General features: G+C 35.4%; 2 protein-coding genes across 6 annotated transcripts in view; one reads left to right on the forward strand and one right to left on the reverse strand.

Annotated features, from left to right (window-relative positions):
* LOC116159240 (3'(2'),5'-bisphosphate nucleotidase 1-like) overlaps positions 1-929 on the forward strand; it is a 37678-nt gene extending 36749 nt beyond the window's left edge. For all 5 annotated transcript variants that reach the window (XM_031472184.1, XM_031472187.1, XM_031472186.1 and 2 more), the window contains exon 3: positions 50-929. In XM_031472184.1, the coding sequence (XP_031328044.1) occupies positions 50-830 (781 nt within the window). In that variant the 3' untranslated portion in view covers positions 831-929. The remainder of the gene's footprint in view (positions 1-49) is intronic.
* LOC116159239 overlaps positions 1-26106 on the reverse strand; it is a gene marked incomplete in the record, with an annotated part of 137010 nt that overhangs the window by 32040 nt on the left and 78864 nt on the right. Inside the window, 1 exon segment of the mRNA XM_031472182.1 lies at positions 20006-20319. Coding sequence (XP_031328042.1) covers positions 20006-20319 — 314 coding nt within the window.

The raw sequence follows: 26106 nt of genomic DNA on the forward strand, positions 1-26106 counted from the left end.
TCAACATAAAACGGCTCACTGGTACAATTAGTGATTCATGATGTTTTAGAATAGCAAAACCAAACCTCGATTTGCTGTTAGATTTCGAGAAATGTATGGAGTATATGAAGAGCCCGGAGTTTAAGGAGTTTATGGAAAGTGTTAAATTTGTTGGGTTTGATCCAGTGAAAGTGAAAGACTCGCTCATGGCCATACCTGGCTTCACGTATGAAGACATGTGTGCGTGCTCGTATTTTTTCTTGTCTAAAGGTACAAACTTGACAAGGATTCTACAAAAACTCAATCCATCACGTAAAAGAGAACTGCAAGGACTGATCAGTAAATATAACCTGGTCTCCAAAATTAATAGCCCAGCAGCAGTGACGCTAGCTAGAGTTGCAGGATGTTTTCCCTTAGCCGTTTTGGAAAATCTCAAGAAATATAGAGAAGACCGAATGCCGAGACCAGTTACGCAGGATTATTTCCTATCCTTCAGTAGAGTGCGATTTCCGAGAATTTTAATGTGCAATGCGATCGCTTCGTTAATTCCAAACGAACCCTTTTCAACTGTTACACAGTCGGACTTGGATAAAATTATTGCGTTAATCACCATTTACTCGGCAGTGGAATCTACGTTTCTAAACCGTGAGCACAGAGATAAAAGCAAACCGGAATTATATTGCATTGCAGACACTTACGTCCAGCTTGCCTATAAATCATCAATTAAATCAGAAGAGGAAAGACAGGCTCTAGTGATCTATGGACAGTTTGCTGGAGTGATTGATGATTGCGTTTTGAATCCCGAGATCTCCAGATTGCATGATGATTTAATTACCCATTTCAAAGATTAATTTTGTATTACGTATGTCGATAAAAGCATTTATTTCAGTGTATTTTGATATTATTTTTTTTTGTTTATATCTTTTATAAATAAACTCTTTAAGGGTGGATGAATTTGGATGAATATAGTTTGCATTTGTATTTTCTGTTCCCACCAACCGTCTTGTGGTAAGTAGTAGAAACGGATGCAGATGCTCTACAGCTGTTTTGAGCAGCATTGATTTGAATAACAATTCATGCGTTTACTTATAGAAACTTTAGTTATTTTACTATGTGTACCTACTAAAACATCGCCCTAATTTTTTGTGTGGAATTTTAATAACAGAAAACTATGTAGGTCTTCTATCAAAACAACTAAGTTAGTATTTTCACAAAATTGGGCAGCACGGTTTGACATCTCTATCTCTTTTCGTTCTCGAGTTAGACGAGGAACTGACCTATGGACAAAAACATCACATAAAGTGAATTCCCCCAAAAAGTTGGTTGCGTGAATTACTGGATGGAATTGTACCGCCTGTAGAAACGGTAGGTTGGGATTTCTCACGCAACGAACATACGCGATCGGAGGGAAAAAAGTGGCCATAATAATGTGTCATTTATTTCGAAATATATTTTTAAATAACTTCTGTAAAAAATAAAAACGATTTTGCAAAATTTCGGTGTTTTTCGGATATCTCAGAAAGTAGTCAGAATTATTTCAGTTTCAAAACTGCATTTGACCCGCGAGGAACATGACAAATTTTTACCACGGGTTCCTTAGGTGAATTCGAGTTGAAAATGTCATCTGTCCGCAATTGCACTTTTTGAGCGCTACAAGACACCATTAAGAGATTTTCAACACGTTTCGTTTCAGAGAAATCATCGTTAACTTTATGCTCTTTCTATGGCCCGTAAAAAAAAGTACATACTGTATTCAGTAGCATTTTTTTACTACGAATATAACGATGTACGGTTTTTCATTGTAGTATTGGACCAATAAACAACTGTATTTTTGTTTTACCCGCGACTTCTCAAGTAGGGGTTGAAAAACGCCGCTCTAAACGATCAAGTTCGGTCGACTTTTCCACGCTAAATCGTTCGATCGGTAGTAGCATAGTATATCTAAAATTCTGAACAACCGTAGTATGGGGTCACTACAATGTTTAGCTCTGTTGAATAACTTCAATTATTAAAGTATTCCAGTAGTAATTTTTTTAATTCATTACCATGATACCTACTCTTCTATCATTAATTATACACACATCAAGGTTTATATGTTTCAATTGTTGCCACTGTCTTGTATAGTCACTGTAACTACGGATACAGTGACTGTATAAAGACAATGGATAATGCTCCATGTCGGCAAGATAAATTCATCACTAGGTTACCTTCTAGCAATCCAGCGGATTTGGCCAAAACATGGCGGATCTCCCAACTACCAATAGAAAATAATACCACCGTATGACCACACTGTCTCTATCTCGGTGTCTATAGAGTCACTGTAACCACGGAAACTTCTCCACAACCTCTAGCGAGAAAATAAAGAATTATTGTAATAAGAAATCTACCACAGAACTACCTTACAACCAAACTAAACAGATTTACAGAGGAGAGATGGCTTAAGAATGTCGAAAAACGTTACAATGCGTATGTTAGGCAATTATATCTACATCACCAGGATAGTGAAATACCTTTTTCGGAAGTAATTACATTGAATTTATAGTTATAAATTCAATGGTAGGTAATTACGCATTCAAGTTTTAAATTCGTTCTCCAGTTGAGCATATCTCTGCCTGCGCCATCTAGAAAGCACGAACGAGGGTTATACGTTCATTATCTTGTCTTGAATGGCGGTCGTGAACGCGTCGCTCCATAAATGTTTGTTGTATTTTGTGTTATTTAATGCAGGTAGTAATTTTTGCATTTCTTTATATCGTATTTGTGTTTTGTATGCCGCATTTTATATTTGTTGTGTGTTTGAATCTCTGTTTTTGTAATTTACTTGGTTTAACCGCAATGCAGAATCATATGTGTGATACCGTTATGCCAACGGCCAACGGGAGTTACCATCGGGAGATTTTTTCAGCACCTGGATCGACTTCGAGAACGCCACAAAACACCGCCATTAGCATCGAGCGTGGTCCTGTAAGGGAGTCGCCTACCTCCTTCTCAATGTTTGGAATTCTTCATTTGAATATCCAGTCAGTATCGAAAAAGCGTCTGGAATTGGAAGCTGTCTTACAAATTAATAATAATATCAACATACTCTGTCTTACTGAACATTGGTTAACAAATGACGTTGCTGACTTTTTCAGTCTTCACAACTTCAAACTTGTCTCACATTTTTCTAGAAAATTTCACATTCACGGCGGTGTAATGATTTTAGTTAAAAATGGAATGGTATGCAATCCACTCCCTATAACAGACAAAATATCTCATGAAATTGATTGTGAAGTTTCTGGTGTGCTAATCACAAACTGTGATATCATTATACTGTCAATTTATAGATCACCTTCAGGTAGTTATAAGAAGTTTATTGACACAATCATTATCTTGTTTTCTAAAATAGACTTTCATAAACACAAGATTATTATATGTGGCGATTTTAATGTTAAATTTGGTACTAACGATTATCAAGCTACTTACCTGGTGGAATTAATGCTTAGTTATAACTTGTATCCTACAATTAATCAAAATACAAGAAACAATAATTGTTTAGATAACATTTTTGTCAACTTCAATCGAGGTATTCATTTTAATACACATGTTTTTGATCCATGTTTATCTGACCATTCAGCGCAAGTTATTTATTTCCAAAATATATACATTAATGACCAACTAATTTCTAGAAAGTGTAGGCCAATTAGTAATATTGGTAAAATTACATTTTATAATTTGGTTGAGAGTTGTGATTGGTCGTCCGTTACAAATTGCCATGCATCCGCAAATGAAAAATTCACTGCATTTTTTAACTTATTTATTAATTGTTTTTATTTTAGCTTTCCGGCAAAAGTTTTTACTCACAGTTGTAGAAGTAAAAAAAGGCATAATCATGTGTGGTTTAATCATCATCTCAAAAATATGCACGACGTTTTGATGGTGCTTAATACGCACAACAGGAGAGTACAGGATGACCATACTCGTCAGCTTGTAAGTAAGTACCGTAAAGTATATAAACGTGAATTGAAAAAGGCTAGAATAGCTGCCAATGACAAATTTATTCAAAAATCTAATTGTAAATCAAGAGCTATATGGCAAATTATTAAGCAGGGTGCATCTGATGTTTTTCTTGAAAGTAGTAATTTGACATCTGAGCAATTCAACAACCATTTTGTTGAAATTGCAGAAAATATAAGATCATCACTTCCTAATGAGAAAAATAATCCGATGTTCTACTTTAATAGTTATCATATAAATAATTCTACATGCTTTAATTTTTGTGAAGTATCTTACAATGATGTGCGAGATAGTGTCAATAGCATCAATAACAGTAATAGTAAAGCTCACTATGGCTTAACTGCAGACATTATTAAATCTGTGCTTAATGTAATTTTAATTCCACTAACTAAAGTAATAAATGCGTGCATTCGGGAATCAATTTACCCTGACACATAAAAGATATCAAAAGTTATTCCTTTGTACAAGAAGGGAAATAGAGATGAGCTGAATAATTATCGACCTTTGTCAATTACTCCCATTTTTTCAAAAATTTTTGAAAAATTATTTAAAAAACAATGGATTACTTTGAAACAAATAACCTATTTGCTAATAACCAATTCGGTTTTCGTTACAAACAATCGACAAGTAGTGCAATATTGAGGTTTACGGATTACATTTTGGATTGTTTTGAAAATAGTGAGTTGTGTGTTGCCAATTTTTTAGACCTAACAAAGGCTTTTGATTGTGTGACTCACTCTTGCTTGTTGCAGAAGCTGTCAAAATATAATTTTGTGGACAAATCAGTTGCATTATTAGAGTCGTACCTAAGTAATCGCACACAATATGTTTATTTTAATGATTCCGAATCTAATTTTAAAGAAATTAAAAAGGGAGTGCCGCAAGGTTCGGTACTTGGCCCTGTGCTCTTTTTGATATACTTTAATGACATTACAAATGTTAGTCATTGGAAAGAATTGATTCTGTATGCAGATGACACTACCCTTTTAAGCAGATGTAAGAATCTGTGTGATTACACTACCAGTTTACTTAATAGTATTAAAGATTGGCTAAATGATAATAAATTGCACATAAATTCACAAAAATCGCAAACATGTACCTTTAGTTTAAAAGAAATAAACCATTTCAATAACCCAGCAAACATAAACTTTCTGGGTGTTTACATTGACCCTAAACTGAATTGGAATGATCACTGTAATAAAATTGCATCGAAACTGTCAAAAGCATGTTTTGTTTTAAGAAGTTTAAAAATGATTGCCTCTAGACATATTGTCATTAATGCGTACTATGGTTATACTTCCATTCGGTTATGAGTTACGCTATAATTGCATGGGGTCACTCGGCAGGTATTAAGCGGGTCTTTGCAATCCAACGACGTGCATTGCGCATTATTAGTAATTTGGGATACAGAAGCTGTTGTAAAGGTAAATTTATCGAATATGGTATTTTAACTCTCCCTTGTGTATACATATTAAATTGTATAATTCACTGTAAAGAAACTCATTTGAATTACCAGACAGGACGTGATATCCATCAATACTCAACCAGACTGTGTGATAATATTGCTTTAAAACGAATACGCCTTACTACTAGTAAAAATTGCAACAATTATTATTGCATAAAGTTTTATAACAAAGTACCCTCGGATTTAAAAACACTGCCTATGAGTAAATTAAGAAATGCTGTGATTAGTTACCTTAAGAATAACGCTTTTTACACTTTTGATGAGTTCCTACTAACTGATTGGTGTTCTAATATTCTGTGATATTTTGTCTATTTTACTTAAGTGTTTTACAGTATTTTAACTTGACCTTTTATTATGTTATTTATATGTATAAATTGCTCTGTTAGCAGATGCACTAGTTTATAGTAAGTTGACGACACTGATATAGTTTATATACTATGATAGCTGGAACATTTAAAGATTAAAGATTAAAGATATGCTATTGTTTGTAATTGTTTACAGTTTTGGTGTAATGTTTGCTTAATTTATGTTTATTGATGTTGATTACTTGGTCTTGTGACTTGTCCCTGAAGTTACATTCATATAAGTTTTGATCATTTTATTTTAATATGTTGAAATTACTGATTCGTTTAATGTATGTACTGACTTGTTGCTTGTTACTAACAATTTTCTCCGTGAATGAAGCAGTCACGGGGGTGGTAAAAAAACTGTAGGTAATCAAATTTGAAGTACGACACCTAATTCCGTGTTTGTCCATTTTCCATCTTGCTTTTAACAAAATGACTTTATTGCACCAAAGATGAGTCACATCCTGTACTCTTAACCCTTTCTCTGAATTTAGGTACCTGCTACTACCTGACCAATTGTTCCCAAAAACTTGCTTTTAACCTTGAGTGTAACCAACATTGTGTATATGCATTTACTATCTTTGTTAACTACTGCTTAAAACTTTTACAAAATATTTTGTTAATTAACTTTTGGACTGTTTTAATCAAACTGCAAGGTTTTTCTTACGTCGTACTCTTTTTACCCTTGGCAGTGACTTTTTGCGAGAGTACGACACCTTTTGGCTTTGTTTGTTTTGTTTATATTAATGTACATCAACTAAATTTCCGGGTTTTCACAATCATAATAATTACGATCATTATTAAACAAACTTTTCACAATTTCAGTGTTTTATTTAACGTTCCTTCCCTATTGTGCTTCAGGTCAAAGCGTTATCTACAACTAACGTAAGGGGGCCCTGCCTTAGATGTTTTATCGCGTGCCACTTTTCAAATTTAAGAGTGATCTTGTTTAGTTTTGGAGGGAATAGTCATTCGGGTGTCCATTTTTAAACGTTGCCGGGTTTATTTTATTTCCGTGTTCTTGTAGTGTGAAGTTAGCGTAGAACCTGGGGGTTAAGTACACTACAATATACACTGTGAGACTCTGTAAATGATAGTATATCGCATGAGAAGAGTACTGAAGCCTATTTCGTAAGACGAGCTAATAATATTATAATATTAGCGGAGCACCGGGAGGGTTTGGACAGGGGGAGACATTAGACACATTCATAATTGCCGCCTCATTAGAAAACAGGTCAAAAAAGAGACTTAAGCGCACGATACACTCACACTGTATCGTTCTTAAAGCGTAAGCGCATTTGAATTTCCGCAGTACGCGGTTAACCGGGAAGTTGGCAGGTCGCTTCGTTTTGACGCATCACAATTAGTCCACGTGCCTGATGTAATATTTATACCAGTTTTAAACTGTGCTTTTAACCAACTGTTTTTATGTTTTTTGGATTACTGATTTATTGCCAGCATAAGGTATGCTCTAACAATTAAGTTTGTTTGTTTACACCGACCTCCTCCTATTTCGCAGCCCACTAGCGCCCGTGATCGCGATCGCCCGTTGGTAAATGCCTTAGAGGAGGATGTGTTGGAACGTTTCGAGGCAAACCCGCGTACTAGCACTCGACTTGTAGCAGATCAGGTGGGTTGTAGTCAACACACAGTGTGGAACATCGCCAACAACAACAACTTACACCCCTATAAGTTTAAGAAAGTGCAAGAGTTACGGCCGGGTGACCATGAAAGGAGGCTGGAATTCTGCAACTTAGTCGTCCAGGAGGAAGAAGCTAATCCGAACTTTCTGAGGAGCGTGCTAGTTACTGACGAGAAAGGATTCTCAAGAGAGGGGACCTTCAATCCTCGTAACAGCCACTACTGGGCTAACTCGCTCTGCATCGCTCCGCGCGAAACGTCGGTCGGTTGGGTTGCCTACATACAGGCGTGAAATTCCAGAAGATAAATTTGGTTCTGGCGCCCTTATTTTGGATTTCCGACCCCAAGTGTCCTATATGAAAAGACTTCCCCTAGGCACCCCCTATATGCTCCCAAACGGTGGCAGGTACTATAGGAATCACCCTGTATATGCATTTACTATCTTTGTTAACTACTGCTTAAACTTTTACAAAATATTTTGTTAATTAACTTTTGGACTGTACTAATCAAACTTTTTCTTATGTCGTACTCTTTTTACCCTTAGCAGTTACTTTTGCGAGAGTACGACATCTTTTGACTTTGCTTGCTTTGTTTATATTAATGTACATCAACTAAATTTCGGGCTTTCATAATCTGAATAATTACGATCATTATTAAACAAACTTTTCACAATTTCTGTGTTTTATTTAACGTTCCTTCCCTACTGTGCTTCAGGTCAAAGGGTTGTCTACAACTAACGTAAGCGGCCCTGCTTTAGATGTTTTATCACGTCCCACTTTTTAAATTTAAGCGGGATCTTGTTTAGTTTTGGAGAGAATAGTCATTCGGGTGGCCATTTTTAAACGTTGCCGGGTTGACTTTATTTCCTTGTTCTTGTAGTGTGAAGTTAGCATAGAACCTGGGGGTTAAGTACACTACACATTCAAATCTGGAGGAAACATGGAGGTCGTCGCCGTCATGGCCACACTGTCAGTATAAACTCACTGTAAGTTTTCTCTAAAATTGGTAGGTTTTCAATTTTTTTCTATTTCGGTTGTCCTTTTCTCCACTCTTTATTTCTTGTTGCAGTCTCCAGTTAAATAAACGTTGCTAGGTGATTGAACGCAACAACCTGTAACAATTTTTTTCCTTCTTGCACATTTAAATATTCCCCTCTTTCATATCTAACTAGCCATATATATAAGATAGAAAAAAGGTAAAAACTGCCTATTTTAAGTATTTGTAAGTAGAATCCAGTGGCGTAGTAAAAAAATTGGACCACCGTTTTTTAGAAATATAGGACAATACATCCTAGTAATCACGAAAAAGAATGCAAAAAAATTAGCGTTAAAATACAGGGAGTTGCATTCAAAAAATACTAAAACTTGGTATTCTTTAAATGCAACACCCTGTATTGTAACGTCAATTTTTTTTGTATTCTTTCTCGTTATTAAGTGATGTACCTATTACTATATTTTCTTAATCATTTTTCAAAATTTTGAAATGACGTGTATCTTATACCGTCTGCCATTTTTATTGATTGGCAACGGCTGCCTTAGTTACAATCGATACAATAAACAACAGAAAATCTCCATGAATCCATGGCCTACTATTTAAAAAAGTAAAAAATTATTGATTTTCATAGTTGGGTCAAACTTCTCGTTTTCACCCTGTATCTCAGAAACAAAAGATTGGTTCGGTTTATGGTATTACACGTGTCACAAAAAAGTGGTCACGAAAACCGCAAGTCTCTATCTTTAAAAACAACTGAGATACACTGCAGTCTCATCCAAAATAGGACACAGTGTACAATTAAGTTCTATAATTTACAAACATCGCGGGCCGCGTGTTTGACATGCCTGCTACGCCATCTGTGTATTTCTGGTGTAAGCTCACTGTAGTTAGTTGATAGAGTTTTTGTTTCATAATTCTTTATTTTGCCACTAAAGGCCATCCGAATGTACTTTTCTGTATTTTTCCTTTCTCTTGATTTTCTTACGAAGAATTAACTCGTATTTCCTTGTTTACGTTTCATTTCCTTCAGATCTTAGATCACTTCAGATTACTTTTCTTGTAATTTAGTTATTTGTACGTTGTAAAGTAGTTCACGTTACGTTCATGCATTTATATATCGCCGATTTGTACGGACAATCCGTTGTCGATCAACATTTTGCTTTTGCTAGTTTAGTATTCGCATCGCTCCACGTGACAAACAGTAGATTTTGCCTAGCCCTTTATGCCGGGCTATCACTACCCCTTTTTTGTTTTTTGTTGTTTTATCTGATTGAAGATTATTGGCAAATAGCATCCTTCTGAATTCAGACAGTCGTGGCCAGGATTCTAAGGTAATATCACAGATTTAAATATAAATCTGTGGTAATATTTTAATTTCCTCGATACTCCGTGAGCTTTAATGTTTGATTGCCTCTTGTTTTCCCCGAATTGTAATTAATATATTTGTTCTAAGACTACGACTTGATCCCTTTTTTTTCTGTGAATTACTTGTGAATTTAAATTTTGATTTTGTGTATGACTCCTATTTTCTATTATTAGATGTAACTTTGGAAACTAATGGTCATATAGTCTATATTTGAATTAAATTGCCATCGATTTCAGTTTTTCTTTGACTACCTTTATTGTTTATGTTTAACCCATTCAATTTTTATACCCTTTTACTTTCATCAAGAATAAAACAAGTCTACCTAGTTCCCACTCAATAAGTAGGTTTTTTTCTCTCTTTTAAATTTTCATAAGACTAAGTGGCACCTATCCGGATTACTTTTCTCTTTTTGCTTTGCTGATTCGCCATAGAAGAGAATCCCCGATCTGATCTGTATTCTGTATTACCAAAAATGCGCTTTCATCATGCATAATATGATGATTTCCAACTTGTTTAATATTACCCTTCGTTTTCGTGACAACATTGGAAGATCAACTATAACGTTTTACATGGGTATGTGAATCCGTTACTTTCGATTATGAAAAATTGTTCACGAATTCCTACTTCAAAATAGCGAGTCCCTAAGAAGATTGCGTATACAACTCTGAACTATTGAATGTCTGAACTAAATAAAATTTGTATTTTGATATTATCGTCAATATCGTTAAACCAAGAAATCTATGCCTGCAAATCAACTTGTACAACTATAACGTTAATAGACCTGCTCTGCAGATAATAATTGCGGGTAATTAAAAAATTGCGTTACGACCATTTTGAAACCACCTAATTACAGGTAACGTGACAACAAAGCATTATTTCTCCACACCACAATCAATGTAGCGTAATCGTTGCTGGTACCTCCAGATAAATTTAACATGCTTCACTTGTTAGTCGTTAACGCTGTTATGCAATTAAAAAGCGGGTTGACGTAGCCACCGCGTAATTGCGTCCAGCACGTGTTTCCTTCTGTAGCTGTACCAAATTCCGTTGTTTCCGCTCTTCGGCGTCGGCGGTGAGTATGTACTGTGTAGGTGTTCCAAACGCAACAAACTCGGCACTGCGAGAAAGTAAAAGTGACAGTTTCATCCAAGCGTGTCTGCATGCGAAGTATTCGGTCATAATGAAATTACTATTTAAACGGACAAGGATAAATTTATTCCGCTTTTAGGTAATTTACAAGCGGAAGTAGAGATTGAGGTGTTACATCCGTAATTAGCGTAGTCTTGACCTACAATTTTTTACATGGATTTGCTTTTTTACTGCTTAAACTGTAGGCAACCCTAACTAATAAGATTATCCTCGATTCTTAATCGCGCGAATCATTCTTGTAAAACGGAATGTTGTATTGTAACCGACATTACGTCACATATCCGAAAATATTCCGTAATCATTGAGCAATATCGATTGATTCGGCAGAAATATGCGTGTGAATTAGTTACGTCTGTGGTCATTTGGTTTTTTAACATATGCCTCTAAATGAGGGTGTTGCAGATTTTTCTTGCGGAACCGTAATTTGAAAGTTATAAGTTATGGCAGTTAGTATATAGTGAATAACACTTCAAACAAGTTTTGTAAGATTGTGGACATTATACTTAACCCAATAAAGTTTCTTTGTAAGAGTTTGGCAAGTTGCTTATTTATAATATGCAAGGGGTGAGACAAAAAGCTCTGCAGCGGCATGTCTGTCGATACGGGAATAAACCTACTCATAAATGGTTATTATTTAAAAAAACGGGTAAAGATAGACATGTGCCCTCACGGACGTGTAAGAAATTTGGTCCTTTCCTATACATTTTTTGTCTGTTTCGGTTTGCCCTCGAAACAAATGCGCTCGAACATGATTTTCGTAAGAAAACCCCATAAGACTCCACGGAAGTATGATAGACTGAATCTACGTTTCCGCCTCATTGTTACGTTGAATCGCCTACGAATCTGCTTCAAAATCGAAGGAGCAGTTCATACACGTCTACTTTTAACATTGACGCCCTGTACAAAAATTCCCAGAACGGTCAATCTCCAGTATCTGCAAAACAAGAGTACAGAGAATTTACTCCCAATAAGGTCAATTGTTTATTACTTCAGGTTCAACCGTACATTGCACCTACTATTTTTTATAGAACATCGTGTATATATTTTGATACTGCTAGAACACTGCAACATGTAACAAGTGTGAGGAATGTACTTATAGAAAAGATCGGAAATTGATTCACAATTCTACGACTTATAACGGGAGTCCGCTAAGGTATTTTAGATAATTAGAATTTTATCAATTTGTTTAAATTTTGGATTGTATCACGACCGCGAACATTTTCATATACAGTGAGTTTTTTTAAAATGCGAACATAGGAGTTTGCATACAATGTAATTTCCCTATGTTCGATTTAAAAAAAAAACACATCAATCTATGAGATGTGCGCGGTTCACATTCCCAAATCGCGCAACTTGTGTAACTATGAACAGCAATTCATAGTCTTTATGATGAAGAGCACTCGGTAAGATTTTTTTAAATAAGCCATGTGAGGCCATAGCAACTTTAGAATAAATTTTTCTTAAACTTACGATAACTTGACTTCACATGGCACGCGCTGACATCACAATTCATTGTGAACCAACCTTCAATTATTTGTAGGTCATGTGCACCTGGTATTCTACTAATTTGATCTATTCAATACACAAATGAAGAAAATAAATACCGAAAACAATTACAATAAATGTTCGAAGTGTCCTCCTTGACATTATAAGCAATAACCTAACCGATTTCGTAATTAAATTGGACGGCGGTTTTTTAAAAATGTGACAGCTGTCAATTGTATCTACTACCCATTTGAACTATTCAATAGATTGATGTGTTTTTTTTTAATCGAACATAGGGAAATTACATTGCATACAAATTCCTATGTTCGCATTTAAAAAAAATTCACTGTATACTGTTTCATTCGAATGGTAATCTCAAGTAGATTTAATGCCGACAGTTTGGGTAGCGTGGGTTAGATGGCAACTTGCGATAAGAACAGATAGAAGTCGTTCAGTTTGCGTTGGGGTAATTTCGGTTTTCTTTTGGTACGCCATTACTTTTCTGACTTCGTGTCTTATCGTTGGAGTGGTTTCCCTTTTTCTCTTTTGATGTCTGTGGTGGTTCCATTGAATCGCTTTTACGAATATGTATCATAGTACGAGAGCTTTTACATTCACTCAATACTGAACTTTCAAGTTTAACTTCCCTCACAGTTTTCTTATTGTTTCTCATTGTTCTTTGTTGTGGATTACCCTTTACGTTGATCTCCCCGGATATTACTACTACCCACGCAGTACGTGGATGATATAGCATTTTTACTTGGACCCGCCATCATATTGATGGTTGGTTTGGGCGCGTCATGTGATAGATGGAGTTTCTACATTACCGACTTGGCAGAATTTCACCGCCATTCCAGTGAAATTAATCACGTGACCTAATTACATGGAGTTTCCTGACCTGCACTTCAATATTTGTTCCGGAACTGTAACTGCAAGTATAACGAAACCCCTTTGGACATTATAACGACCCTGTAAATCGCTCCGTTACACCTGGTACTTTGTTTTTGTCGCTACCGGAGATTTGATATTTTTTATACTTTTATTGTTGTATATAAATGAAATTATGATAGGTATTGGAATACTCACGCCTATTATATATTATTGAAATTTAATAATATACACATTTAAAGCATCGGAGTAAGAAACATGAATTTGAGATTGTTGTTAATTATACAGGGAATTTTTCGTAAAGGTATACATATGGGCTATGTACCTATAGGTACTTTTAAATAAACGGATACAAATCTACGTTCTTATATTCAGCAGTACCTAATTCAAACGAGAGTTCTAAACATAGTGCATTTTGAGTAAGTATATAAGCCGCAAGCGATAGTGAAATCAATGCGTTGCATTTCAAGGAAATGTGTGCAAATACATCATTTACTTGCTAAAGATTTAAATGCCACCATAAATGCAAGTACTTACGTAAGCGTTCAAGCCAATTGAAAAATTAATAAAATGTGATTATCTATTATGACATTGCATCTTCCGACATTTTACAAATATTAATCGTGTTTTCAATTACCTTTTCAAAAATGATACAATGCATCTGCAAAAAATTCTGTCAAGCGGTAGATGAAGAAGCAGCTATATTTTTTTACTCCTTCGGTAGGTCATTTGTTACTAAAGCGTTAAGGTCGTTGTGAAACTGTTTGCTATTGGCAATCGTAAACAGAATCTGTACGATATTATGTTGACAAATTTGGTATTTCTTTGTTTTGACAACAATTTCGTTACCAAGAGAAACTCACTAAACTAAATTCCGTTTCATGTAACCATATAAAAAACAGGTAATAATTATAACTAAAAAAATTGACACGGAACAATTTCTCATTTCCTGGTTTCCTGTATTGACTCTTGGCACGTTCGACGTATGATGAATCTTCCAGCAAAAGTAACAGAATGCCGAAGACTTTAAGTTTTAAGTTATTAATTGTCACCAATTTCGTCAGTGAAACGACAAAACGTACAGCCTCGATAGGTAGAAGCACTTTCAGTTTTTTAATATGAACAAGCTAGACGATATCGTCGTCCGCGCATATTCATGACTTTTCATCTTGTTGCCTAGAAATAATGCGATTGTATCTATTCTTACGTGCTTCGGAAATAATTATCGACCCTCTAGTGCAACTCTTTTTGTCCTAAATGGCAGTTTCATATGCATGCTTGACCATAATACATAATTTGGTACGGATAATTCCACATTAACCTTACCTAAATACTTGAAGCATAAGTCGCCTCGGACTAATTTGTTTCTACCGTTAAATATCACGAGCTCATTTTCACAACCGCGTGCTTGCTCTATACCATTGTTTAAATAAAGTATTTAAACAATGTCTATACGTAGTCATCCTTATCTGGAACGGTCTACATCAGGCGTGGGCAACCTTTTTTTCCAAGGGGCCAAAATAAAATTTTTTATATGCGCCACGGGCCACACTTGAAAATCCAAATAAAAAGTATGTTTAAAGAAATCAATATTTAAGTATCTATTTCTTTTTGGTCTCGATCTATTTTTTGCTTTCGTAAAAATTATTTAAAAAAAAAATCAATAAGTACTGAAAATTGACACGATTTTGCAAACAAAATTTAACAGATGTGGATAATAAATCTCCATATTCAGTTTGTATCCAAATTTTCATTTATGCTCTTAAGATTCTTTATCCCTAAAACACGTGTCGTTGTATTGCCCCACCCGGTATTATCGCGAGGAAAATTCTGGAAAATACCTGGCGGTATCTCTGAAACAATAAATGCATCTTTAACTAGGCTTTCAAACGTTTTGGAAGCTTCGGATCACGTCCACTAGATGCTGCACGTGTAACATAATGATATTAATTAATTAATTAATTAGAATTTGAAACTTGTGAGCCCTATGAAGTACTACCTAACTATGAATTATATTAGCGGGCCGGACAAAACCTATCGGCGGGCCGGATCTGGCCCGCGGGCCGTGGGTTGCCCACGCCTGGTCTACATAGTTCTATATACTAGTAATTTTAAGAAGGGGTTTTCTTTTTTCATTACCCCTAATATTTTCACTGGAAGCAGAGATGTAATCCTTCACGAGATAATAGCAAACATTCTCACGCTATAATACGAGGAAGACAAACATTTCGGCATCTGCCATTCAATGGGCATTTCAAAGTTCAATAGTGACCGCGCGAATCACGTAAGAGTTCCAGTTGAAACGCCAAAATGTGGAACCAAGTGAAACCACCCTAAACCTATTGACCTCCCTCTGCAATAAGAAAGTGGTACAATACCCACCCACACAACCCTCTCACCTTTTTGTCGCCGAGGGTTCGCTGATTTGTTGCGAAGGAACACTAAACAATTAGCTGATTCTACGGTAAATATCAATGTCGTACAGCATAGTAATTTAGATCAAAATCAAGAAAATGACACATTACTAATGAGGAAGTAGTTCCATTTTACTGACGGGATTTTCCCGAAATCGTCTTTTTAGCGCATTTTTGCAAAATTAAGTCCTCGTGTGAGATCGAAGGGACTTCAGGGCATTTTTGTGTAGCAGATCAGTATCTACTCCATTAGTAAGATCTTGTCGGGGGCTACCACATTCTCTTTGTCTCAACCCACTTCCGACGTTCCTTTCACCCGCATTCTGCATTTTAGTGGATTTCGCTAACAACCCTCACAAAATAGTATTCAATTTTCACTTCTGGTACCAAAAGGGGACTACCCCCGAAGACGCGCGCCATGCAAAAGGTGGTTAATTTTGCCTGTTTACAAGATCTTTCCGACAACACCAATTTGAAAACAATCGGACCAAAACTGTAGAAGAAGATAGGAAAAAACTGAAAAATCACGTCAGTAAACCCACGCTCAGGGTGGCGCCCAGATGTCGCCGACCCCACATCATATAGCCCCGTCCTTGTTAATTACAAGGCCCCGGTAGGTAACTGTATACTCCTCGTCTTTCTACAAGCGTGTTTCTACGTGCTCGCATTTGCTGCCAGCCGTCCAGCCAGCCGGCTAGACGGCCAAAGTGAGATTACAATCTACCTAATTTGCAAAAATGCACTACAAATGTAGCTTTTAATCTCACTTTGGCCTGCTGGCTGGCTGGCTGGCGGCAAATGCGGTTCCGTAAAAGAACGCTTGTAGAAAAAAAGAGTGTACATGTACCTACTGGGGCGGTGTAATTAACAACTTTAGGAATGGGGCTACATGTTGGGGAGTAGGCGACATCTGGGCGCCATCCCTGAGCGTGTTATACTAACGTAGTGATTTTTCAGCTTTTTCCTATCTTCTTCTACAGCTTTTGATCTTATTATTTTAAAATTGGTGTCGTCGGAAAGATCTTGTAAACGCGTACAACTCCTGCGTGACGGAATTTTGTTTTTTTCCTAGGAGCGAAATTAACCACCTTTTACAAGGCGCACGTCTTCGAGGGGTTGCGAATTTTGTCACGTGGTTTTTAATTCGTGTACTACTTTGTGGAGGGTTTATTGCGAAATCCAACAAAATGCGAAATACGGGTGAACGGGACGTCAGAAACGAGTACCGACAAAGAGAATGTGGTAGCCACCGACAAGATCTTACTGAGGGTGGAGTCAAAATTGGCTAATAGAATACTGATCGGTCACCCAAAAATGCCCTTAAGTCGCTTCGATTTCACACGAGGAATTTGATAGTTTTTTAATACAAAATTTCATGTAGAACATTTGATTAATGTCAATCTGTCAGTTATGACAGGAGTCATTACAAACATTTAGCAACGTGACAGGTGCGGCCGGAAAAGTGACAGGTGCGGCCGGTAACGTGACAGGTGCGACCGGTAAAGTGACAGACGGCAGGAAAAGGAATCAGGTCTGCCTCTGTCATGGAACTAAACTTTCCTGACATAAAGTAGGCATTAAAATGAAGGTTACATGACAATATTATTTGCGCACAATCGACCGCTTCAAACATACCACGAATTACAAAATGAAATTCATTAAATCAATTCTTCTAGTTTTCTGGTAAAATTTAATACAAACCTCGCCAATGAAATGACATTATCTGACTCGGAAAGTAAAGTACTCGGCCGCAAAAGGCCCTCGCACTTCAATATTTCCTCGCCTGACTTTTATGTAATAAATTTTTTTTATTTGTATAAATAAGTAGTGGTAGATTATTTTTAGGTTGGGTTTGGTTCGAAATAATTTTAATATTCCTAAAGAATCGAACCGTGAAAATGGTTTGCATGCAACAATTTTGTATTGTATTTATTGATAAGAATCGAATCTAAACAAAACAAATTTTGGTTGTTTCCCTTCATGGATTGGGAATTTGGCATTTAATTTCAGTGACACCAATCCTTTGGTTAGATTTCAATTTTGTTTAGCATTCATAGGTATATTTAAAACAGTAAAAAATAACAAGGGGTATAGCTTTGACATGTGATCAATTTTTGTTATAAAGGGCAAAAAACATCTTGGTTACTGAGCTAGCCGTGGATCAAAAAAAATTTTTGCTAGTGCCGTAGAGGTTCAAGTGAGGTCTTCGGCCCTTGTAAATGTAACTAAACTGTTACAGGTGCATTACATTTTATTCGATTAAGGAAAAATGTTGTGTTATAATTTATACAGGCCCATCTCCGTAACTTTACAGACGATACTGTTTTTCAATAATTTATACGAAAGTGGCCACAAAAATAATAAAAATTAACCGATATGTTAACATAACAGGAAAAATAAAAATAATCTTCAAAACATTATTTTACAGAAGAGTTTTATAATATGGAAAATTATAAAAAGTTTGTTACCAATCTACGTACTTTAAATTAGTATGTGATCAGTGTCATGGAGGGGCATATTTTTTTAACTACTAGTTTTCATTAGCTATTATTAAATAGTAGGTACACTTTTTTGGATATAGCCGCATAATAGATGTGCACTTTTAAGAATATGTAGATAATAAAAATAGTGGTTGCCATTTAAAAAATATATACCCCCCTCGAACATGCAGAAGTGCGCCACTGACTACGATGATTTTTTTAACATGCAGAAAACTGACAATTTCACACTGGATGAACAAGCAGAGATCTTTGTTGTCGACAAAAAGAATATCGTCCTCAAGCTTCCTCCTCCAGCACCAATTGGGGCCACCAAGCGAAGCAAAAATTTGTTTCTTTCGAATTTCAGCGCTATGAACATGGGATAGTTCAATTTTCATGCAATGTTAATTTTAGTATAATTTTTGTTGATTTTTCGCGAATAAGTTAAGTTATGCACCAGCACCATTGACCTTCACTTAAATGGATTCATATTGTCCCAAGGAACAGCGTTCCATGCCCCATAGTACAGAGCGGGTTTGTACCTTGGGGCACTTTTCACCTTTCTTTTTGTCCCTAAATATCTCATGACCAACTTGTGAAAAAGCAGTGCACCATATTTTGCTTGGCACGGATAGGCGGTCATGTCGCTATATTATCCAACGACAAAAAAACATTTTCCCATGGTACAGCTGCCTCCCCTAACGTGCGTGTGTTCATAAACCTTGGAATTCCGTTTCTCCGTTGAAGTTTATATGAGCAGCCCAGTTGTCAATAGAGCGCGTTCTATAAATAGGCCTACCAACAACTTTAAAAAATTTCCTAGCTTCTTCATTCATATTTAATAACGTCTTCCTAAAACTCGCTGGTAGTTAATTTATTTATAACCAGTCTTTTAAAACACCTACTTATGATTAATAGTTTTTTTATAACTCGTATTGAGTTAGAAATATTAGCTTGTAATACACATAAGTTCCCAAAAAGAATAAATTACATAAAATTTACTTAATTTACATCTTTAAACGAATATAACTAACTAATAATTTATTTGCAGTACACGTGAACAACTGTCCCTATGTAAATGAATTTGTCATCGAGCAATTTAACATCATTTACTTGTCGGGAAGCAAATCAATACGGTAATATAATTATCAGTAGGTAGTGGGTACCAAAACATCATCCAGAAAAAAAACAAGTTTTGAATTCGAGTGCGGTAGCGATTCCTTCCATTTACGGCGATAGGGCTAATGTAATTAACAAATCATTTACATTATAATGTGATATATGGTAAGTAATTTTTAATATTTAAAAATCTCTTCCGTTCTCGCGTTTTAGTTACTTAATTGATTTTCAGGGTTATAAAATTTAACAAACTATAAAGATTTTACTAATCACCTTTTTAGCGATATAAAAAAAGCATAAAAGTGTAAACGCCTGTGAAATTGGTTAAATGGTTATAATGTGTAAGTTGTGATGACTCGGTATAATGATGATATAGTCATAGAAAGCGGTCACAAGGTCGCAGGACCGCGAAGGAAATGCAATAACTATTGCCAAAGGATTATAGCGAATGAGGTTAATGTGATCAGGTGTTGCATATGGCTTGTCTCCGTTTGGTAAATCGGTATCGTGGTTTTGGCCATAGTGTAAGAACGCTCTGTGGTTCAAGGATTTCAAGATTACCACCGATCCTTCGCGATTGGTGCACTTTGTTTGCATTATGAATGAATCGACTAAACAACACAAACATGCGATTCGCCACTGTCTGCAGTGGATAAAAAAGAAAACTATTGTCAAAAACTTACCTCTGGAATTTCCACATATTCTATTCCATGTTGGGCGGTTGCATTTGGTTCGACGGACCATAGTTTCAATCCGCCAGTTTTTAGAAGGCCGGAGTTCTTCGTTAAACTTAAATTTAAATGTTTCCCGAAAGCTTTTAATCTAATATTAGCTTCTTTGTGTGGAAATTTTTCGAAAAATTTTTCTTGGTCCTTCGTTTTTGTAAACTTCGAGTTTGTTTCACCTTGTATTGAATTTTCTAACGTGTTAATACTAGGATTATTTTCTATACTTCTCTCTCCTATGTGATGTAAATGTATTATTTCGTATTCAGGAACTGAAACAATAGACACATGTTAGAATTGCACGAGTGCAATGTAATTAAATTAATCAAAAATGCAAAGTAAGATTGAAATCAATCGTGGATTTTGTCAGTGGCGTATTAAGGGTCAACAACGCCCTAAGCTAAGCCCTAACGGATTCTGCCCAAAAGATTTTATAAAATTATCAAGACAAAATAAAATAGGTACATTTACATAGAAAACAAAGCAAACTGTAACGTAAATTTAATTACGTAATTTATTTATTTACAATTAATAAATAATAAATTTATGACATTCTTGAAATGAATTGAGTTACAACAGTTAAAATATTATTTATCACTTAAATATATACACAATTTATAACAGCGCGAACTATTTACTACTTCGGCGTTAAAATTGGAATTGACTGAAACACAATTCGATTTCTCGAAAGTTTTCGAATGCTTCCAAACGAGCATTCTGGAATATTCTCGAACAAAACACGCCATATTTTCTAGAAAGAATGCCTTTGCAAAAAGTCGAGTGTATGAAACAAATAAATGATTCGAAGAAACCACCAATATCACTAGGGATCTGCTTCAAAGGGTTAAAAATTCAAATTACTTTTGGGAATGAGTTTCTTTTTTAATTACCTTCAAAATAAGGTGAAACTCAACCTCCTAGAAAAACTGTAGTGATTAAGAGGTTTCAATTATCGGAGTGGTACTGGTGAATAATCGACTCGATTGGCTGGGGGATGCTGTCTCCATCTATGAGCGTGCTAGACTGCTAAGTATCTTGTCTCGCACCACAACCTTGCGATAAATTGATCTTTTATGAACATTTTTGAGTTTTTAGATAATGTGTTGTTCGCTCCTTTTTTGCGCCCCTAAAGTTCCAGCGCCCTAAGCCCGGGCTTCATCGGCTTATAGGTTAATACGCCACTGGATTTTGTCGTATGTATCACATAAATATTTTTTCCTTAAATTGTTGTAGTAAACTTATTAGTTGACAATATGAGTACCTCCTTTAATGTGGAAAGTGCAGTCTGTTTCCGGAAATGTAGTTGATGGTCACAAGCACCAGAGTATTAGTCAAGAAATCAAGAAAGAACACTCTTAAAAATAACTTTAACAAGTTTTTTTTAGCTCAATCTGTCAATCCTTCCTGTGTCCAGACCTGGTGAGGTTTCCCGTGCTGAATCAAATTAAGCCGCGGGCTCCACTTCTGTATGCGAGCGCAATTTAACCTGCATTAATTTGTTCCCCATAGTAGCTAAGAGTCTGAGCAACCGTAGTTTAGTATCACTGCAGTGTTTAGCTGCATTGAATATCTTCAATTATTAAAGTATTCCAGTGGTAATTTCTTTTAATTCATTATCATGATACCTTCTGTCGTTAATTATACACATGGTTTCTATTTTTTTATACGTTTAATTTTGCCACAACATGGCGGACGGGTTCAATTGTCGCCACTGTCTTGTATTGAATCACTGCAATTACCTTGGTTGTTTATTTTCGTGGTAGATTTCTTATGGCTATAGCTATTAGTATCGCCGACTGAGGTCGTTGCTATCTCTTCTTTAATTCAGTATTGCACGTAGTTGTATTTTTTCCTCTGTAGAGAAGTTTCTGCTGTCGAGTTGAGTAGATGTAAATTTTTTCTTAGTAACCATTACTTATCTGACTCCGCGTCTGCCTGAAAGGGTCTTAGTGTTCTGGCTTTACCATATTTATCTTTTAAGTAGTTCTCTCTTTCTCTTTGATGTCATGGTGGTTCCATCGAAACGTTTTTACGGATTAGTGATTTGCATCTCTATGTTATATTATTACGCATATTTTTCTCATTGCGTATGTATTCTTAGGGTTTTACCTTCGCTCAAGTTTTACCTTTAAGTTCCTCACTTTTTGCTTATAGTTTTCTTATTGTTCTCGTCGTTATTTCTTTTGGATTACCTTTTACATTTGACTTGGATATTTACGCATTACCGACACCTTACGTGGACGATTTGGCAGTTTTATTTGGACCCACCATTTTAGCGAGTGAACGTGCAAGGTTAGTATATAATAACGTGTGGATGTTTCTACATTACCGACTTGCGAAATTCAAATGATATTGGCCAAGTGAACCTACTTCATTCTACCAACATTGACCTACTTCGCGATTTGTACTTGGACACTATAAGTACAAGTACCGTTGCTTTGTAAACAAGTTTTTGAAGTTAGCGATACTAGATCCGAGACCTATATCTACGATTCTTAGCTACGTTGTTGTTTAATCCGAAGAATCGGCTCATATTATCTTGTTCATGCTTTGAATGGAATTTTAATTTGTGTAACGCAAAGTATTTTTCTTGAATTTAACATCACTTTTCTGCCAGTATACCCGGACTGTAAATGAAAGTCGTAGTCGACCAAATTTTCCTTTGGCTAGTATAAAGTTATTCGAATTATTGATTCTTTTTCAGTATTAATTACAGTTTTAGTATACGATTAGCCTCCAGTGTCAAACGTTAGGATTGATATTTCGCAATACTTTATTGCAGCGCGTTTCACTAACACTTCTACTTGTTTGTTTCTGTTGTCTGTTACAGATTTGCAGAACGCGCCCTTCTGAGCTCAAAGGGTTATTACCCGAAATTCAAAGATCATTTTTATTTTTCGTCGACTCCTTGATATAACGTTTGATTACATATTCGAATCGAATTGTAATTATTTACATTTGCTTGGTATTCACTTAACGATTACAGCTCCGTTGTTTCTCCGGAAGTCTGTTTTGATATTAATATTTCCCCAACTACGTGCTGATCCCCTTTTACGAATAATTAATTTAAATTCAAATATTGACATAGATAGGAGATCTATAGTACAGTGACCTATTTGTAATATTTTTGACATCATTCGATTAAATCACCATCGATTGTAACGTCAATTATTGTACTACCCCTATCAAGCATTTTATCTCTTTGTAACAATTTTGCTTCACAATATAAACCATATAATGAGAGGTTCCAGCCTGTATATACAACTTACGCTGATGCGCACATTTTTGAAAGCGGGAAACCGTGCGACTTTTCACAAGAAGTGGAAAGCCGTCTGCGTCGTCTCGTAGATCACGAACGTTTGCTACGTTTGCCATCTTGTTTTTAGTGGCGGTTGAGAAAGCAACGTTCTGTTTATATGTTTGTTTCCATGCAGTTCTTTACAAATGATTTCATTGCATCAAAGTTGGGTCACATCCTGTTCATTTCACTCTTTCTAGAATTTTTGCAGATTACATAACCTTGCGAACACATTATTCTTTTATATTACGAAGATTTTTATTACTGGCCTTTGAATAATCAAAGTTACTGGCATAAATTACGGGATACGCTTGTGGATTTGAGCTTATTGATAAACCATTGTATCTGCTTCTGTTTTCTATCAATCGCCGACAGATGGCTCGGGCCATTTTGATAGCTGCATTGTATTAGGGTACCAGGCAAGGAAGTAACACGATTTCGTGAGGCTAGCATCTCTGGGCATGCCTCTTAGTTTCCTGACTACAGTTGAGATATTCGATGGTCATTAATTCTGTCAGTGAGTGCACTTTAATAGTAATTTATTTATATTAGATATGTGTGCAAAAAATAGCAAGATAAAATTATAATAAATATAATAAATCATGAAACGAAATGAACAAACATACCTTACATTACTATTGAGGTCGGTAAAAGGCGCAACGACCTTGCTTTTATTAACTTGATTTTATATAAACAAATAGATTTATTATATAATAGTAGAAAATAAGCAATTCCACCTTCTGGTTCATTATACACTCGTGTCTGAGAAATGCGGCAGCCAATGCCCACAATAGGTATGCATATTATTGTAAAAAGTGTAATAGCATTTTGAAATCAAATTCCTATGAATATTGATCGATAAAATCGTAATTATTACGGATTCATGGAATAACCGCATACGCGTGTAGGGCGTAACGAATTACAGTTACAATTTCCCATTTGAATGGCGTCCGTGTCGCACGTGCCTCTTGCATTTATGCATCTAAGCAAAATTTTATCTCGCTAATTATCACCTGGAGTTACCAATAAATTAAAATCGTTATGGTATCCTTTTGGGCGTGGTTCATTTTAATTGCCAACATTTTTTGACCACCCGCAAGTATCCTATCTTTTAATTTTCGGCAGTGTGGAAATGACTTGTCATCTCTTCAAAAAGTTTTCTACGGGCGGCGCTCAATTATGGAATTAGGAATTTATCCTCTCACTCTCACTGATCGAAGCTTCAATTTTAACAAGGTTAAATTTGATTATTTTATATCTTTGTTTTATGCCTGTCCTTCACCTCAACTTTTTAGAGGGAAATACATTAATGGCTACAATCAGCAGTTGTCTGTTGGGTTAATTAAAGAAATTTATGTACCTTATTTATCCATTTATTAATTTCTTATTCGATTTTTAATAGTTTTAACAAAAAAAAGAAGGAAACCACGGAGCAAATCAAATCAATCTTGAGGAGGAAATACCAGGCCGATTTTGTAGTGTTTCGTTTGTATCTGTAATTATCTTTTAATGAGTTTTTTTTAAATATCTACTATATATGGTTCAAAACTGAGAGATAAAATTAAATTCATTTTTTGTGTTTTTCCTTATTCTATTATTCAATCGGCACGTAAGAATAAGAATGACATTTTACAACTTATATCTTAACATATGGCACTACACCCTCATTAAGTTGTCAATGGCCTTCTTTTTTGTCGGCGGTCTGGTGCAGATGTAATTATAGATGGGCCAGGTTCTACTTTTCTTTCATCATTTATATTTAACGAAATCATAATAACCGTTTTGACGAAATTTTTTTTTAGTTTTTTAACTTTGACATTTTTTTTCTCAGTTTTTTTGTAATAAAACCTGACACAATATTTGTAGGTTGTATACAGAAAAATAAGGTCTTTCGAATAACTTACTAAAAATTTGAGGTTGCTATTTGAAAAAAAAAAGTTCGATGCCCTTGCGGCGCTCCAAAATTTTTTTTCAAAAATCCGGCTTGTATTTTTCGTTTCAGTATTCCTAATAGATATACATATCCAAAATTTGAACAAAATCCGTCGAGCCGTTACCTCGGAAAATTGCCAACGTACGAACGTACGCACATTACATACAGACACGAAAAAAATTTATTCTTTAAAATTTGCTTAAAATGATCTAAAACACACATTTTATGAAATTTTAACATGTCCAAAAAACGGTGATCGCAAGAGCCACTTGCGATCTCACTCAAAAACTCAAGCTAGGAAGCTTAATAAAATCATAAAATGTCAACGCAATCCCTATTTGATAAATGTGGCAAGCTGAGTGCAGCGCAAGTGAGAATCGGCCTTTAGAAAGCAAAAAAAATGGAGAAATGAAGAAAAGTTTTCCTGAATTGAAGGAAAATATTGCATTAAACGAAACAGAGATGGAGCGATGAGCTAAAAATAGTAACAGAAATTATGATTAACGAAAGCCGCATGAAAGGGTTGTGTGTAACCGGGAAAAAATTCAAAAAGAAGTTAGAAAAGTTAATGAAATTAAGTAAAGTCTAAAGAAGAAATTTATTGAAATTGAGTAAGAACGCGAAAATGAAGAAATGAATTTGAAGGAAAATAAAATGAATAAACCTTAAAAAGTAGGATACAGTAGAGAACATGACAGAATTGAAACATGATTTGGAAAACAAAGTTAAAAATAATAAAGAATTTCAAGTACAAATGTATTATGAAATAGTTATTTGTTTCATTAGTACAAAAAATGTCAGTTTTCGGGACGAGGAAGATAGTTGCTG

The sequence above is a fragment of the Photinus pyralis genome, unplaced genomic scaffold, assembly GCF_008802855.1.
Source record: "Photinus pyralis isolate 1611_PpyrPB1 unplaced genomic scaffold, Ppyr1.3 Ppyr1.4_LG1, whole genome shotgun sequence".
Classification (NCBI taxonomy): domain Eukaryota; kingdom Metazoa; phylum Arthropoda; class Insecta; order Coleoptera; family Lampyridae; genus Photinus; species Photinus pyralis.